At 38.4% G+C, this 19,231-nt stretch overlaps 1 protein-coding gene across 4 annotated transcripts in view; it reads right to left on the reverse strand.

Annotated features, from left to right (window-relative positions):
- The window catches only part of JAKMIP2 (janus kinase and microtubule interacting protein 2), a 187,675-nt gene that overhangs the window by 58,414 nt on the left and 110,030 nt on the right, over nt 1-19,231 (reverse strand). For all 4 annotated transcript variants that reach the window (XM_011978996.1, XM_011978988.1, XM_011978981.1 and 1 more), the window contains 3 exons: nt 13,977-14,474; nt 4,405-4,614; nt 2,425-2,523 (listed from right to left, as the gene is read on the reverse strand). In XM_011978996.1, the coding sequence (XP_011834386.1) occupies nt 2,425-2,523; nt 4,405-4,614; nt 13,977-14,474 (807 nt within the window). The remainder of the gene's footprint in view (nt 1-2,424; nt 2,524-4,404; nt 4,615-13,976; nt 14,475-19,231) is intronic.

Consider the following 19,231-nt stretch of genomic DNA (forward strand, 5'->3'; position numbering starts at 1 on the left):
GTATCAGAAATATTTGAGAAGACTTTTAAAAGTACTCACTCCATTCTTGAGCATCTAAGATTTTGGGAAGTGCTGAGGTAGAAGATTTAGCTAATTATGAATATTAGTAAAATCTCATCTTATGATTCTTAAGCAGCACTTCCACAAATCTATCTCAATCTCAATGTAAGAACTCCATTTCATATTAAACGCCAAAACTGGATTCATTTCTATAAATAATCTGACTTAGTCCTGAAGCATTAATGCCTTAGTCCTTAGTGCCTGAAGCATTAATATTAAATATTGTATACGTAAAAGGAAAATAAGTTATTCTACTAGGTTCACTTTTTTAACCTGTCTCTTCTGAAGGGTCAATTATGTGAGTTTTAAATATTTACATTTACTTATTAATAGTATTCATAGAAAATTCAGATATGCATACAGAAAATATCTATAATTCTATCACATCATACATCAATAACCACAGTCCCACAATACCAAACAGAATGCTCCTTTTAAGCTACACCTTAAATAAAACACAGAAAGGTTGAAAAACAGTGTTTGTGTGTTTATATACGTATGTGTAAATATGTATGCATATATGTAAGTCTATATAGTTATAAATACATATATATACACACACATACACATGTATATTCAGGCTAACACTAAAACAAAAATCTGATACAGTTCAACTAATAACAATGACTTTAAGCCAAGAAGTATTACCAGAGGGAAAAAAATGCATAATGATTAAAGGGTCAATACACACAAAAAATTAATAACAAATCATTAATTTGTTATAAATGAATAACAAATCATTAATTTGTTATAAATTCATAACAAATTATTAATTTGTTATAAATTATAACAATTATTAATTTGTTATTAATAACATATAATAATTTATATTCACCTAGTAACCTAATTTTTAATATATTATATATTATAAATATGTATTATTGTTCTATATATATAAAGTAAAACTGAAAGAACTCAGAAGGATATAGACAAATCTATTGGGAAAAGAAGCAGACAAAAATATCGGTAAGAATTGAGATAATTTTAAACAAGATTATTAACAAACTTCAATCAAACTGTAACTGATAATTACAGAGTATGCCTCCCTTTCATGTAAACATGTAACATTTCTAAAATTGACTGTATACTGAGGTCATAAAGCAAATCTCAACAAATCTTGAAGGAATGAAATATACAAAGTACATTCTCTGACTATCGTAGAATTAAGGAAGAAATTGATACCAGAGAGATAACTAAAAAATCTCTAAATGTTTTGAAATTAAGCCATATACTTCTAAGTGACCCATGTATCAAAGGAAACATTACATGACATTAGAAAAATTTTTGAATGAAATAACAATATATTAAACTAAAGCAAGGCTTAGAGGGTCAATTACAGCCTAAAATGCATGTATTTGAAAAAAAGGAAAGGCTGTAAATAACTTTTATATGAATAGCTCTATTAAAAACAAAAATGTAAGCCATAGAGCAAGATATTTTATATGCAAATATACCACAAGTGATGATTAAAAAAATCCTAATAGTAACTAAAACAGTAAAGGCAGCATAACAGAAAATGGGCAAAAGGCTAAGGGCAAATTGTATCTGAAAGGCTAGTAAATATTTGAAAAGTTACCCTACCTTCTTAATAATGAGGAAAATTAAAACCATAATGTAAGGTGTAAGAGTATGCCCTACATCCACCAACATGACTAACAATTATCTTTGTATGTTGGCAAAGATATGGAGAAACTACCACTTTCATTCATTATTGGTGGGAGTTGTGACAACTTACTGTTTGGTAGTAACTATTGATGCTGACGACATCCATACTCTAACATCCAGTAATTCTACTCCTCTGTATATTCCACCAGAAATGGGCCTATTTTTTTTTTTTACAAACAACATGTAGAAGCACTGTTCTTCTCAAAACAGCTCAGAAGTTTTAAGAAACAACATACATGTCCATTAACAATAATGGGGATAAGTATATTGTGATATATTATTTGAATGCTATAGAGAAATGAAAATGAATGAATTCTCCATGCAACATAATGGATAAATCTCACAAAGCTGAGTAAAAGAAGCAGAAGAAGTCAGACAAAAAGGAGAAAAGATTGTATGATTTCATTTACAAAAAAATTTTAAATGGTGATAGACATCTACGGTGATTGAAGTCAGAATAGTGGTAAGTTTAATAGGATGCTGATTGGGAGGGGTCACAAGAAGCAGGGGCGTGAGATGCTGGTATTCTTCCATTTATTCATCTGGATGCTGGTTTTTTGAGTGTGCCACTTTGTGAATATCTATTGAATGGTATCTTTACTATTTGAACACTTTACTATGGTACATACCTATAACATAGTATGTAATTCTGTAACATAATACTTAACAACAACAATAAAAATTTTTAGTATATCTCACCAGTTCATTTCGTTCATCTCCAAGCAAGGTATTCCTGTCTTCTAATTTTCTTATAGTGGCATTCAATTCAGCTATTCTCTTTTGATTTCTTCGCAAATCCTACAAAGAAAAATTAAAATGGGATTTCTTCAACAACACTTTTCACAAAGTTTGGGAATGTCACTTATTATTCATAAAAGTAATAGGCTCAGTTCTCTTATCTGGCTCCTGAAGACAGAATAAAATCTTCTCTTATCCAAAGAGAATATAATAATATTTACCCTTTTATAACTCTCAATATTCACCACTTGGGTTGACTACCACGCTAGGTTGTAATTGCAAATGAATTCCATGTGGCAGATACTCCCTGGAGCCAGGACTCAGGGCAGGGAGAGTGTAGAGGGTTGGATCAACTTATCAGAGCTGTGTGCTACGAGACCAAGGTCATGCTGTGATTACATAAAGTTCAAAGGGCATCCCTTGTGTCATAGCCACACTTTGCTCCCCACAGCTTACATAGCTGTCCTGCTATTACCATTAGCCACAGAGGGGAGAGATTAGGAGGTAGGGATGAATATTGTCAATTTCTTCATACTCCTGAAGAAAAAGGTCAAAGTGAGAAAATGGTGTATTACCTTCATGTATAAAGGGCAGTAGTTTATAGGATAGACCTCGCTAGTATATTCTGCCCAATGCAACTGGCTTCTCCACTGGCAGAATGGCTATGAATTACCTTACCCAGGGCACTCATGGCTTAATTTCATGTTTTAGAATTATATAGGACTGTTATTATCATATGTTAACAATTACATGATCATCTTACATTTTGATAATGCTGTACTGTTGACAAAGTAGTTTCGAACACGTTATATTCCTACATTCATAATACCCTAAAGGATTCAGCAGAACAGGTAAGATTCAGGTAGGTAATAACTCCTTTAAGGTCTTGTGGCTAATGTCAAAAGATCATTAACTAATATGTATTAAGTGCTATGTGCCAGACACCATGCTCAACATTTTACGTATTATCTCTTCTAATCTTTAGACCAGCCTTATGAGGTACCACGATAGCTTCTATTTTACAGATGAGGAAACTGAATGGTGAAGTGGTTTGCCTAAGGACACACAGTAAATGGCAGATTTGAACCAAAGAGTCTGACTCTAGAGCCCATTCTCTTGACAATTATTCCATATTGTGGGTACCTGTCAGTGTCAGAACTAAAACTTACAGAAACTGCTAAATCCTAAATAAGTACTCTTTCCACCACTTACTAAGATTATATACATATATATGTGTGTGTGTGTGTATATATATATATACTTATTCTGAATATCAATTCATAAATTATTCATTACTTAGTTCTAAGTAGTACTTTGGAACCCACCTCTGTTCCTAAATAATACATTTCCATCATTATAGCAGCTAAATAATTGGAAAGGTATAAGAGTTATAGCCAACTGCATATAAGCCCATTTCTATTGCTGCACTTCTGAAAATAATTTCTCATATAAAAAGATGAAAACCCATGGAAATAAGTGGTAAGTTCTATCAGACAATAAGTCTTCAGATGAAGATTATAAATGGTTTTGTCTTTTATGCAGTTATACATTTTGACCCCTGTAGATGACAATCATCTTTATCAATTTCCAACCCAATTGTTCACAAAAGGGAAAATTACCAGTGTAGGCAAGAGGCAAAATATTTTCATCTAATTTATGTTTCTCATAATAGACTTAAGTTTGGATAGGTATTCCCTGGCTAGAAAAATTCTAGGAAGGATTTAAAGAAATCTGTCTCATGTGATCTGCTAATGTACCACAGACCACTTAGTCGTCTATGAGTTTAGAAAACCCTGTTCCCAAGACACTAGCTGATTTTATAGTAGGAGGTAGATTGATTTCTTTGTAGTAAACAAGAAAAGAGCTTAAGTAAAAGGTAAAACTTGGGAGCTAAATAAAAGAAGACTTATGTGTTCTTAACTTCAAGTAGAAAGGACTTACAGGACTGCTGCAGTGTTCGGAACCATCACCTGCCCTTCCGGGAATTTCTCGTTTTGGGCTGCTCATGTTGCATTCGGCCTCCTTAACCAGAAACAGTTGTTCGTCCAAAGCCTCCTTCTGAAGTTGGAGTTTCTGTACATAGCCTGTCTGGGTCTCCAGTTCCTTTTCCAGGGAAAAGATGATCCTGTCCTTGGCTTTGATTTCATCCATCTGAATTAAATGAGACCCAGGACATTTTATTTAACAATGCTGTAAAGAAGTACATTTTTACAGTGGTATGAGTTTAACTTTTTTCATCTGATTGATACAGAAAAAAATCATGGATATGACAAGTGCATTGGTTTCATGAGTAAGATGAGGCAACACTGTGTAGTGAAGAAATATCCTGGGTTAACCAGGTGTCAAGGAGAGTAATTTTTTTCTCTCTAGTATATCCTGTGAAGATGTTTTGATTCGATATATTGTTTGAAATAGTCTGGATTAATTAGATATGCAAAGGAAAGTCTAACTTTAAAATGGCCATTAATTTTAATAAAGATGAACACTAAATATTCCATATAATGTTTCCTAGGACATTTTTTGACATCACTTCTTTAGGCACATGCGTATTCAAATTCAATCAAAATGGCTGTTGCTGCTGTTAATAGCTTGTCATTTGTAACTGAAGAAACTTCAGACTTCCCAGTGGCCTAGTCATTTTCCAAGACTAACGTGCTTGCATTCAGGTGATGGATTTGGAGGGAGGTCCTTCCACGGTTCATGTGTTGTATCTCTTTGTATTCTCACTTGTATTTCAGAGCAGCCAGATCTTAGCAACCATTTTACCATTACTATGAGAAAATCGTGTTTGGGATTCACAGGAATAGAAAGTATCTGGCAATATTAACCACTATTTTCCCTCCCACAGGTGTGGGATATATTTATTGATCCCAATATGCATTTCTGCTAAGCCTGGGCATGGCCTCAGAAGGCTTTCTCTACTAAAGGCTATAGGCATTCAATACCAATTGATTTGAGTTCCCTTGGAATGAAACCTTTTTGCCATCCTAGGATGAGGGCTAATGAAGTGAATATCTATAAACAATTTTTAAAGAGAGCATAGCCATTGGGTGAAACCTTTCTTCTCATTTCACTATATTCTGTGTGTACATTCAAAATGGAGATAAGGAAAAGACATTTAATACAAACAACATTATTTTGTTTTGCTTTTTCTGAAAGTGTCTCCTTATGCAAAACAAATAATTTTGTATAAATTTTTCTTTGCTGTGTGCTCTTAGGCCACAAAAAAAATATTTGTAATAGAAATGGTGTTACAGTCACATATTTTCCACATTTAAATATCTGTGAGCTATTGCCTTCGAGTCACATGCTTAAATTTTAGGTCAATTTTGAGAGAACTTTGGGCTAAATTCTGCATGATACTGTAATATCATCTGATAACTGGGTAAGGATTCAACTGGGAATAATAGCATTATTATTATTGTTAACTGGGAATAATAGCATTGTCTTTGGTTTCTGTCTCCTTGTAGAAGACTTGAGACCAGTGTTTTTCTTAACTGAGAAGCGTGTTCATTTGTCAGACTTGTCATCTGGAGCATTACTTTTATTTGCAGGTTAACATAGCTCTAGTTACTTTTTATGAGTTAACGTAGCTCTAGTTGATTTTTATGTACTCACCTTGCTAAACTTGTTGAGAAATCATTCCATTACTGCCCACATTCAGCCTCATCATCACCATCATCATAGCTGAAATTTATTGATCTTTCACTGTATTCAGGGTACTATACTCAGAGCTTAATATACCTTATTTTATAACAATCCTATTCAGTAGGTTCAGTCGTCATCATTTTACAGGTGATGAGTGAAGACCTGAAAGCTTAAAAACTTGGTCATAGTCATATGGCTAGTAAGTTGTGAAGCCTTACTTTTAATGGAATCATCTAACCATAGAGCCCATTCTGTTAGGTACTATGCTGTACTGGCTTTAAGATTATTCATATCCTTTAAGCATTTCCCAAAGTGGTTTCCTGTGGGATATATATTAATTAGTATTGAGAAAGCTTTATTGCATAGTGGTTATGAGCATGGACTCTGATCTCAAAATACTGAAAATCAACCAAAGCCCGACTTAGATGGGAAAGGGTATACACCAGAATTCTCTGGGGAAATTTTCTAGGCAGGACAACTCCCATTTCTCTCCCTTCCCGTTCCAAAAATGGAGCTCGGGGTAGAGGTAGTCACAGAGCAAAAAGAAGGAAAAAATGAAGACGAGTATATCTGTGTTATCGAAAAAGTTTCCTACATTATTCTGTGTTCATGCAGTTTGTGAACTACTCATCAGGTGGCTCAGATTTTACTTTTTTTAATTTTAATTTTACTTTAAGTTCTGGGATACATGTACAGAATGTACAGGCTTGTTACATAGGTATACATGTGCCATCGTGACTTGCTGTACCTATCAACCGGTCCTCTAGGTTTTAAGCCCCGTATACATTAGGTATTTGTCCTAATGCTCGCCCTCCCCTTCCCCCCACCACCTGACAGGCCCCCGTGTGTGATGTTCCCCTCCCTGTGTCCATGTGTTCCAACTGTTCAACTCCCACTTATAAGCAAGAACATGAAGTATTTGGTTTTCTGTTCCTGGGTTAGTTTGCTGAGGATGATGGCTTCCAGCTTCATTCATGTCCCTGCAAAGGACATGAACTCATTCTTTTTTTTGTGGCTACATAGTATTCCATGGTGTATATGTACCACATTTTCTTTATTCAGTCTATATCACTGATGGGCATTTGGGTTGGTTCCATGTCTTTGCTATTGTAAATAATGCTGCAATAAACATACATGTACATGTGTCTTTTAGTAGAATGATTTATATTCCTTTGGATGTATACCCAGTAATGGGATTGCTGGGTCAAAAGGTATTTCTGGTTGTAGATCCCTGAGGAATCACCACCCTGTCCTCAACAATGGTTGAACCAATCTACATTCCCATCAACAGTACAAAAAGTGTTCCTGTTTCTCCACAGCCTCACCAGCATCTACTGTTTCTTGACTTTTTAATAATTGCCATTCTGACTGGTGTTGGATGGTATCTAATTGCGGTTTTGATTTGCATTTCTCAAATAATCAGAGATGATGAGCTTTTTGTTTGTTTGTTTCTTGGCTACATAAATGTCTTATTTTGAGAAGTATCTGTTCATACACTTTGCCCACTTTTTGGTAGGGTTGTTTGCTTCTTCTTGTAAATTTGTTTAAGTTCCTTATAGATTCTGGATATTAGACCTCTGTCAGAAGGGTAGATTGCAAAATGTTCTCCCATTCTATAGTTTGTCTGTTTACTCTGATGCGAGTCTCTTTTGCTGTGCAGAAGCTCTTTAGCTTAAATAGATCCCATTTGTCAATTTTGCCAATTGTTGCAATTACTTTTGGTGTTTTCATCATGAAGTCTTTGCCCATGCCTATGTCCTGAATGGTACTGCCTAGGTTTACTTTTAAGGTTTGTATGGTTTGGGGTTTTACATTTAAGTCTTTAAGCCATCTTGAGTTGATTTTTGTATAAGGTGTAATGAAGGGGTCCAGTTTCAGTTTTCTGCATATGTCTAGCCAGTTTTCCCAGCACCATGTATTAAGTAGGGAATCCTTTCCTCACTGCTTGTTTTTGTCAGGTTTGTCAAAGATCAGGTGGTTGTAGAAGTGTGGTGTTATTTCTGAGGCCTCTCTTCTGTTCCATTGGTCTATATATCTGTTTTGGTACCAGTACTATCTTGTTTTAGTTACTGTAGCCTTGTAGTAGAGTTTGAAGTCAGGTAGTGTGATGCCTCCAGCTCTGTTCTTTTTACTTATGATTGTGCTGGCTATACAGGCTCTTTTTGGTTCCATATGAAATTTAAAGTAGTTTTTTTTTTTTTTTAAATTCTGTGAAGAGTGTCAATGGTAGTTTCATGGGAATAGTGTTGATCTATACATTACTTTGGGCATTATGGACATTTTCATGATGATGATTCTTCCTATCCATGAGGATAGAATGTTTTTCCACTTGTTTGTGTCCTCTCTTATTTCCTTGAGCAATGGTTTGTGGTTCTCCTTGAAGAGGTCCTTCATGTCCCTTGTAAGCTGTATTCCTAGGTATTTTATTCTCTTTGTAGCAACTGTGAATGGGAGTTTATTCATGATTCGGCTCTCTGCTTGTCTATTGTTGGTGTATAGGAATGTTTGTGATTTTTGTACATTGATTTTTGTATCCTGAGACTTTGCTGAAGTTGCTTATCAGCTTAAGGAGTTTTGGGCTGAGATGATGGGGATTTCTAAATATAGAATCACGTCATCTGCAAACAGAGATAATTTGACTTCCTCTCTTCCTATTTGAATACGCTTGATTTCTTTCTCTTGCCCGATTACCCTGGTCAGAGCTTCCAATACTATGTTGACTAGAAGTGCTGAGAGAGGGTATCCTTGTCTTGTGCTGGTTTTCAAAGGGAATGTTGTGTCTATTTGGCATGCTCTTTTCTTCTTTATGAGTCTAGTTAGTGGTCTGTTTTGTTAATTTTTTCAAAAAACCAGCTCTTGGATTCATTGATTTTTTTCAAGGGTTTTTTTTGTATCTTTATCTCCTTCAGTTCTGCTCTGATCTTAGTTAGTTCTTGTCTTCTGCTAGCTTTTGTATTTGTTTGCCCTTTCTTCTCTAGTTCTTTTAATTGTGATGTTAGGGTATTGATTTTAGATCCTTCCATCTTTCTGATGTCGGCATTTAGTGCTACAAATTTCCCTCTAAACACTGCTTTAGTTGTGTCCCAGAGATTATGATACATTGTCTGTTTGTTCTCATTGTTTTCAAAGAACTTCTTGATTTCTGCCTTAATTTTGTTATTTACCCAGTAGTCATTCAGGAGCAGGTTGTTTGATTTTCATGTAGTTGTGTGGATTTGAATAAGTTTCTTAATCCTGAGTTCTAATTTGTTTGCATTGTGGTCTGAGAGACTGTGTGTTGTGATTTCAGTTCTTTCGCATTTGCCGAGGAGTGTTTTACTTCCAATTATGTGGTTGACTTTAGAATAAGTGCGGCATGAGAAGAATGTGTATTATGTTGAATGTTGACCTGGAATAGAGAGTTCTGTTATTCTAGGCACACTTGATCCAGAGCTGAGTTCAAAGTCCTGAGCACTCTTGTTATTTTTCTATCTCATTGATCTGTCTAATATGGACAGTGGGGTGTTAAAGTCTCCCACTATTATTGTGTAGGAGTCTAAGTCTCTTTGTAGGTCTCTAAGAACTTGTTTTATGAATCTGGGTGCTCCTGTATTGGGTGAATATATATTTAGGTTAGTTAGCTCTTCTTGTTGAATTGATCCCTTTACCATTATGTAATGCTCTTCTTTATCTTTTTGATCTTTGCTGGTTTAAAGTCTGTTTTATCAGAGGCTAGGACTGCAACCCCTATTTTTTGTTTTTTTGTTTTTGTTTTTTTTTTTTTGCTTTCTATTTGCTTGGTAAATTTTCCTCCATCCTTTTATTTTAAGCTTACGTGTGTCTTTGCATATGAGATGGGTCTCCTGAATACAGCACGCCAATGGGTCTTGAATTTTTATACAATTTGCCAGCCCGAGTCTTTTAATTGGGGCATTTAGCCCATTTACATTTAAGGTTAATATTGTTATGTGTGAATTCGATCCTGTCATTATGATGCTAGCTGGTTATTTTGCACACTAGTTGATGCAGTTTCTTCATAGTGTCATTAGTCTTTATATTTTGGTGTGTTTTTGCAGTGGCAAGTACTGGTTTTTTCTTTCCATATTTAGTGCCTCCTTCAGGAGCTCTTGCAAAGCAGGCCTGGTGGTGATAAACTATTTGTTTGTCTGGAAATGATTTAATTTCTCCTTCACTTATGAAGCTTAGTTTGGCTGGATATGAAATTCTGGGTTGAAAATTATTTTCTTTAAGAATGTTGACTATTGGCCCCTACTCTCTTCTGGCTTGTAGGGTTTCTGCTGAGAGATCTGCTGGTAGTCTGACGGGCTTCCCTTTGTAGGTGACCTGGCCTTTCCCCTTGGCTGCCCTTAACATTGTTTCTTTCATTTTAACCTTGGAGAATCTAATGATTATGTGTCTTGGGGTTGATCTTCTCATGGAGGATCTTAGTGGTGTTCTCTGTATTTCCTGAATTTGAATGTTAGCCTATCTTGCTAGGTTGGAGAAGTTCTCCTGGATAATATCCTCAAGTGTGTTTTCCAACTTGGTTCCATTCTCCCCGTCTCTTTCAGGTACTGCAGTCAATTGTGGGTTCAGTCTTTTAACATAGTCCCATATTTCTTGGAGGCTTTGTTCATTCCTTTTTTTTCCCTCTAATCTTGTCTGCATACCTTATTTCAGCAAGACGGTTTTCAAACTCTGACATTCTTTCTTCTGCTTGGTCAATTTGGCTATCCATACTTGTGTATGCTTCACGAAGTTCTTGTGCTGTGTTCTTCAACTCCACCAGGTCATTTATGTTTCTCTCTAAACTGGTTATTCTAGTTAGCAGTTCCTGTAACCTTTTATCAAGGTTCTTAGCTTCCTTGCATTGGGTTAGAACATGCTCCGTTAGCTCACAAGTGTTTGTTATTTACTGACCTTCTGAAATTTACTTCTGTCAACTTGTCCATCTCATCCTCCATCCAGTTGTGTGCCTTTGCTGGACGGTTGTTGTGATCATTTGGAGGAGAAGAGGCATTCTGGCTTTTGGAATTTTCAGTGTTTTTGCACTGTTTTTTTCTCATCTTTATGGATTTCTCTACCTTTGATCTTTGAGGCTGATGACATTTGGATGGAGTTTTTGTGGGAGGGTCTTTTTGTTGATGTTGTTGTTGCTTTTTTAGTTTTGTTTGTTGTTATTTGTTTTTCTTCAAACAGGCCTTTCTTCTTCAGGTCTGCTGGAGTTTGCTGGAGGTCCACTCCAGACCCTTACTGCCTAGGTACCACCAGTGGAGAGACTGCAGAACAGCAAAGATTGCTGCCTGCTCCTTCCTCTGGAAGCTTCATCTTAGAGGGGGACTGGCCTGATGCCAACCAGAGCTCTCCTGTGTGAGGTGTCTGTCGGCCCCTGCTGGGACGTCTCTCCCAGTCAGGAGGCACAGGGGTCAGGAACCCACTTGAGGAGGCAGACTGTCCCTTAGCAGAGCTGGTGTGCTGTGCTGGGAGAATCTCCCCTGTCAGGATCAGCCACTCTCTTCAGAGCTGGCAGGCAGGAAAGATTAAACCACAGAAGCTGCTACCACAGCCACCCTTCCCCTCAAGTGCTGTGTTCCAGGGAGATGACAGTCCTGTCTGTAAGCCCCTGAATGGAGCTGCTGGATTTCCTGCAGACAGACCTTGCCTACTGGGGAGGACTCTAGAGAAGCAGTCTGGCCACAGCCGCTCTGGTGAATTCCACCCAGTCCAAAAAAACTCTCAGTCTCGTTAGCACTGTCAGGGGAAAACTGCCAACTAAAGCCACAGTAATGATGGTCACTCCTCCCCCGACCAAACTTGATCTTCCCAGGCCGACTCTAGACTGCTGTACTGGCAGTGAGAATTTCAAGCCAGTGTTTCTTAGCTTGCTGGGTTCCATGGGAGCATGGGAGTGGGACTGGGACCCGCTGTGTGAGACTGCTTGGCTCCCTGGCTTCAGCCCCCTTTCCAGGAGATTGGACGGTGGTCCTGACTCATTGGAGTTCCAGGCGCTGCTGGAGTATGAAAAAAAGAAAATCCTGCAGCTCAGTGCCTGCTCAAACAGCTGCCCAGATGTGTGCTTGAAACCCAGGGCCCTGGTGGTGTAGGCTCATGAGGGAATGCTGATTCGTGGATCGCAAATATCCATGGGAAAAGCGTAGTACCTTGGGCAGGTAGCACAGTCTCTCACTGCTTCCCTTTGCTGGGGGAAGGAGGTCCCCTGGCTGCCTGCACTTCCCACATGAAGTGACACCCCACCCAGATTCTGCTCGTTCTCTGTGGGTCGCACCCACTGCCAAACCCGTCCCAGTGAGATGAACTAGGTACCTCGATTGGAAAAACAGAAATAACCTGCCTTCTGTGTTAGTCTCGCTGGGAGCTGCAGACCTGAGCTGTTTCTATTTCGGCCATCTTGGCCCCTCCCCTTCACGTTGCTATTAAGAGGGATTTCATGCCTACTTCAGCAATATGCCGGTGAAAGGAAGTCGTGGAAAAAATTAGCAGATCAAGTGGATATACTTATAGATTTTATATTGAAAACCGTCAACAAATGAAAATACTTAATGCAAAGCTGCCTTTTCATTGGATACTTACCTGCCAACTCCAGAGTTCGAAGTCCTGATTCTTTCTTCATCAGCCACTGTCGTTTCAAAAACCAAAGGCAGGGCAGAGACCAATATTTCTGCACTGTGTTTGGTCTTTATTGTCAAACAGTGCAATAGAATGAGTTGAAATAAAGAATTCAGAAAATGTGGCAAAGGCAATATTTTACAGTTACACTGTATTGCAGTACAAAGAAAATTAAACATTAACTTTCAAAAATGCTCTGTGGTAACCACTTTGAACTTAAAATTAAAAGCCTAGAGATATCACCCAAGGAACATAATTAGAATTCTCAGAAAGTAATTGCTTAGAACTGGAAGACAAAAAAGTAAAAGTGTAGTTTTTCCTTAAAAAACCCTTATTTCCAGAGAAACATAAAGTACATTCTAACAGGTGATAGTTGATGTGATAACATTAAAGTAAGATGTAACAGATGCTAAACATCTGAATGCAGATGAACATAAATTTTTTTGGTCTAAAATAATTAAACCAGGTCAACCTAGGACATTTAATTTTCATGTGATAATTATATTTGTATTATAGTTAAGCATAGTGAGAGGCCTATCTGGTTTTTGGTCAAACATGTTAGAAGGAAAGACCAACTCTGTAGGGGCTGAGGTAAGTCTTGGAAACTATTAATAGCAAACAACCTACTTAGGGATGACAATTTAAAAATTATAATGGCTCCTGTTTTAAATGATTCCTGTATACTTTGGGAAAAATATCTATGTTTAAAATGACTAGGGATTTTATAGTTTTGTATCTTTTTTCAGTCACGGTTTTTGGAAAAAAAAAGACTCAAGATGTTCTCAGTAGCTGCCGTTTTCAGACATCATGAAAGTCATAGAAACTTCTCCTACCCTCTATAAAAACAAACAAAGAAACCATAAAACTCTGTAAAGGAAAAGCCCACAAAAACATGCTGACTTTAGAAGAATCCATGATTTATAATATTTTTATAAATATCTAAGGAAACAGGAGTCCTTTCCAAAAATATGGTCCTTGGAGATACTTTCTGTATATATGGTCCTTGGAGAATCCAGTTTTTATGAGAAAGGTGATTTCCAAAATCTCTTAGACTTTACAATATCAATTTTGGCCAGAGCATATCTCTCTATTGATCTACCTACCTACATACTGAGCTATCTTGGATAGAGCACTGGACAAAAGGTAGGCACTGTTTACAATCCACTGACAAGAAAACACACGAAGAAGCAAATCCCACAGCACTCTGAAACCTGGAAGAGACGGGTTCTACATGGGTCTGATGGGATTACTGTACTAACCAGCCTCCGAATATCCCGTTCCGACTCCCACTTGATCTTCGAGATGGCTTCTTGGTGGGACTGATGCTCACTCCGAAGGTCCCCAGCCTTGATTTTATCTGCTTGGATCATATTGCTCAGAGCCTCGTCCACCTGCTTCTTGGCCGTTTTCAGGTCCGCAATTTCCTGTAAGAGCTTAAGACGCTCTGCATCAAACAGTTTCCGGGCCTCCTCCCGGGCCTCAATGGTGAGCGCTGTCCTTACTTTGTCACTGCTGCCATCACGGAGAGCACAGAGAGCAGACTTGAGCCTCTGGATCTCTCCATCACGCACCTTCACCGTCCTTGACATCTCCTGCTCGTGCTGCTTGATAAGGTTCTCCCTCACAGCCTGCAGCTCCTTCATCTTCTCCTCATGGAGCTTGGTTTTGAGTTCTGTCACCAGCACCGTGTGCTTGCGCTGCTCCAGCTCACGAATCCTCTTCGCTTCTTGAGTCTTCTCTCTTTCAAGCTTTGATACCTAAACACAGAGAGGCAAAAGGATGAAGAGAAATGAGCCTCAAAGGACAGGTGTGCTCCTAGGCAGGATTTGCAGCTCAGGCCGCTGTGATCTCTTAATTCCTCATCTCTTTTCCAATTCCAGGCCCTGTGAGAAAAAAGAACTACAGGCCTTGAAGCTGGGAATACAGTGTGTAAAAGGCGGAATTACCTGAGGATATTTAAATTACTTTGTTCAGATGAATATTTGATGTTCTGGGGCCTTACTATGCAATGTGTGGTCTGCAGACAAGCAGCCTTGGTATCACCCAGAAAGCATGCTAGAAGCACAGAATCCCTGGCTTAGCCCCAGATCTATGACTCAGAATGCGCATTTTAACAAATGCCCATGCGATTGGTATACACATTAATATTAGGAAGTATCGCTGTCATGGTTTTCCCCTTTACGGGGAAGATTGCAATGCAGATCGCCTGGAGAACTTTTTAGACTACACAACCCTAGCTAGATCCAAACTGATAAATGTGTGTCTTAGAATAGCTCACAGTTTGATATTGTGATCAGCCTAATAAATTAGTGCCTAAAGTGATATTATTGAGCATCCCCCTCCCTCTTTTTTTTTTTTTTTTTTTAAGGGATGCTGCTGCTGCTGCTGCTGCTAAGGAGGTGAAAAATGAAGACAGTTGATAATAGCCTCAACCTTACCTTTGTTAGTATGGCAGGTTAGTTTCATCCCCAAATTTTACACACACACACACACACACACACACACACACACACACACAAAACACCACCACCAACAACAAAACTGCAGATCATTGGGTCCTCTCTCTGATGAAGGACTTTAGTGATCACTGTTATTTCTGAATGCGCCATGAATGTCTCTTTGAGTCCCTTTTCACTCTCACTCCTCCTCCTCCCTTCCTGCCCCCGCAAGCCAACACTCCAAGTAGTTTGGTGAAATATTTCGAATGAGCCTTTTACCTCTCAGGAATTCTGGTTTAAAACTATTCCATGGTTTGCTAAATTTCCGGGGATAATATAGGCCTCCTTGTCGATTAGCAATGGCAGTGCCTATTGATCTAATCTGGATGTGAGTCTCTGATTCAGTAGATCGGGTGGAGCCCAGACATTTGTGTCTTGAAAAAGCCTCTCCGTGATCCTGTTCTGCTGTCCTCCTCCCCCACTTCATCTCTGCTGCTTGTCTCTGTCTCTGTCTCCTCTCTCTGTCATACACACAACCCCCGCACGCACACACACACATACACAGAGTAATCTAGAAAAAGGGGGCCAGGCGCAGTGACTCACATCTGTAATCCCAGCACTTTGGGAGGCTGAAGCAGGTGGATTACCTGAAGTCAGGAGTTCGAGACTAGCCTTGCCAACATGGTGAAACTCTGTCTCCACTAAAAATACAAAAATTGGCTGGGTGTGGTGGCAGGCACCTGTAGTCCCAGATACTTGGGAAGGTTGAGGCAGAAGAGTCGCTTGAACCCAGGAGGCAGAGGTTGCAATGAGCCAAGATTGTACCATTGCACTCCAGCCTGGGAGACAGAGTGAGATTCCATCTCAAATAAATAAATAAAAATAAAAATAAAGAGAAAGGGAAGAAAAATGGGGAGTCCCAGGAGTAATAGCTAATTGAGTGATATTGAGTCTCCACCATTTGTAAAATTGGAGGGTTTCACAAAATAATAGTTGAGAACCTCTCCAGTTGAAAAATCTTAAGATTGAGACTCCATATTGTAAACATTGTAATATAAAGTGTCTGTGATGGTTAATACTGAGTGTCAACTTGATTGGATTGAAAGATGAAAAGTATTGTTTCTGAGTGTGTTTGTGAGGATGTTGCTAAAGGAGATTAATGTTTGAGTCAGTGGACTGGGAAAGGCAGACCCACCATCAGTCTGGGTGGGCACATTCTAATCAGCTGCCAGTGCAGCCAGAATAAAGGCAGGGAGAAGAAGATGAAAAGACTAGACTGGCTTAGCCTCTCAGCCTACATCTTTCTCCTGTCCTGGATGCTTCCTGCCCTTGAATATCGAACTCCAAGTTCTTCAGCTTTGGGACTCGAACTAGCTTCCTTGCTCCTCAGCTTGCAGATGGCCTATTGTGGGACCTTATGATCGTGTGAGTCAATACTCGTTAATAAACCTCCCTTTATATATATACATCTATCCTATTCGTTCTGTCCCTCTGGAGAACCCTGACTAATATACAGTATCTGAGATTTTACTCACCTTAATAGTTTACCTACCTTTGGCTAGAACAGTATTTTCTAAGTTTGCATAGTATTTTATGAACAGTTTATTTTTAAAGGCACAGCAATTATTCCCATGATGGTTATTCTAAAAGAGGTTGGGGCACAAGGGGACTTGGTGAACTAAGCAGCCAGGCATCCTCAAACAACCATCCTCTGATCTCACCTCCAGCTTACACCTATAGTCCCTTCATGGAGGCCTCTTCTCTCTTAGGCTCTAGACCTGTGCTGTCCTATGTGGCACCTGCTAGTTACCATACTGCAAATTTGAACTGAGATTTTCTCTCCATATAAAATATACTCTGGATTTTGAAGACTTAGTGTGAGGTAAAGAATGTAAAATATCTCACTTATCACTTTTATATTGATTACACATTGAAACGATAATGTTTTGGATAAATTATACTAAACGATATTATTACAACGGATTCTGTTTCTTTTTACTGTTTAAAATTGCAGCTAACAAGAAATTTTAAAATCACAGCTATGGCTTGCATTTGTGGTTTACATTATATTTTTCTTGGACAGCATTGCTCTGGAGTTCTTAGACGTTCATTTGGTGAGCCTAGCTTTCCCCACGCTACTGGTGATATTCTCTTAGTAAAGCTCAGTTCTGGTCTTACTTATGTGTCTGCTCAAAACCACCCAGGCTCTTTTGTGTTGTGGAATAAAATCTAACAGCTCAGCTTCACCTTTCAGGCTCCCAGGAAGGTTTGGTTGGATTTCCAGCTCCTACTTCTCCCTCTCCGTCTCCTAACCTGTCCCGTGCTGTAGGTAGGAGAGGGGTTATACTATTTTTTGCACATGCCCTGCATCTCATTCCCATATGCTGACAGTTTCTTCTTCCTGACTTATGCTTCCATCAGCTCCTTTTGGGATCCTTACATTCCTCATGGCCTGGCTAGATGTCATCCTCTCCTGTCATGCCACCCTACTTACCCAGGATAAAGCTCATTTTTCCTGCCTTTGTCTTCTCAGTATACTTTTGAAACACCTCCTTACTGGCGGTTTTCACAGTTTTCTTTGCATTTTTTTTTTGCCCACTTGTCTGTCCTCATCACCTCCTCTTCTACCCCTACCCAAGGCTGTTAACTTTTAGAAGGTTGCCAGTGAGCCATCCTCATCATTGTGTACCCAGTGGCTCCCAGAACAAAATAGAAGAAACCAGGTGGCATGTGTGGAATTAAAGGATGTATGCCATTATTTCTCTCTGGCTAGGCCGCTAGCCAGAGGCAAGAATAATATTTTCTGTCATACAGTTTAGAGAATACAGACTTGCAGGGTTACCAGATCAGCCCCTCCTCAACCCCTTCCCAGTATAAAATGACAACAAAACAAAACCCTAACATATAAGAATATTCACTTCTCTCTGCTAGGTGCTTCTCTTGGTGCTTCAACAAGGACGATCTAGATCTTACTCTCCATCTTTCCAGAGCGGAAGTGGGCATCTTCTAGATTGGGGTGGGCAAACTACCACCCAAGAGTCAAATCCATCCTGCTCCTGTTTTTATAAATAAAGTTTATTGGGACACAGCCATGCCATTCATTTACACATTGCTTAAGGCTGCTTTCATGCTACAATGGAGTTGAGTAGTTTCACAGAGATTGTCTAGCCCACAACACCTAAAACATTCACTATCTTGCTGTTCACAGAAAGAGTTTGCTGATTCTTATTCTAGATAATGCATTTTTTGAAAGGAAAAGCCTTATTTTCTACTGATTTAGAAACTATGATAATTTGCCTTCCATAGAAGACCTTGGGAAAGTTACTTTAGCTCAAGTGATAGGAATTTAGTCATCTTCAGTTTCTGCAGGATGCATTTACACTCGGCATCTGGAACCGTATCAGGACTGCAACAGCTGGTGGTTAACAAGGGAAACTTTTAGCCATTCTTCTGAGAACAGTGAAAAACTGTAGTAAAAATGGACAAAGGGTAAGAAATCCTGGGTTTGTATTCCTGTTTCACCATTTGCTATCACTAAGAAAGTTGCTTTATCCTTCTGAGGATTTTTGATTACACTTAAAAATGTCTGTAACCGGGTTACTTTTAGGGTTAAACTAGATAGTGTATGGAAAAGTACCTTGAACTGTAAAGTACTATGAAGTGTAAGGTAGTATTATTACTGGATATAGTAGGAGATACTCCTTGATCTAAAATTATTTATGTCAAATTCTCTGGAGGCATCATATTGTATCTTCCTGTAATTCTGTCATTTACCCCAAATTATTAACTCAAAGCTTTTGCATGAGGTCTGAAGGGGAGATGAAGAAAATTGTTTTTAAAAAAGTGAAAATACAGGTGCATGAAACATAGATTCCAGACTGAAGACAGAAACAAAAACAAATACTGTCTGTTCCTTAAAATAATCCATGAAAACTAAAGAAAATTCAAATGAATTGAGTAACATTTGACTTTTTTTTATGTTTACTTATTTTGGTTGTCATGAAAACTGACATTTTTTTTTTTTTTGGCAGGATTTCTAGGTATGGCTTCTTTTTAAGTCTGGAAGAAGTGTTTTA

Source organism: Mandrillus leucophaeus, unplaced genomic scaffold (assembly GCF_000951045.1).
Source record: "Mandrillus leucophaeus isolate KB7577 unplaced genomic scaffold, Mleu.le_1.0 Scaffold1036, whole genome shotgun sequence".
NCBI lineage: Eukaryota > Metazoa > Chordata > Mammalia > Primates > Cercopithecidae > Mandrillus > Mandrillus leucophaeus.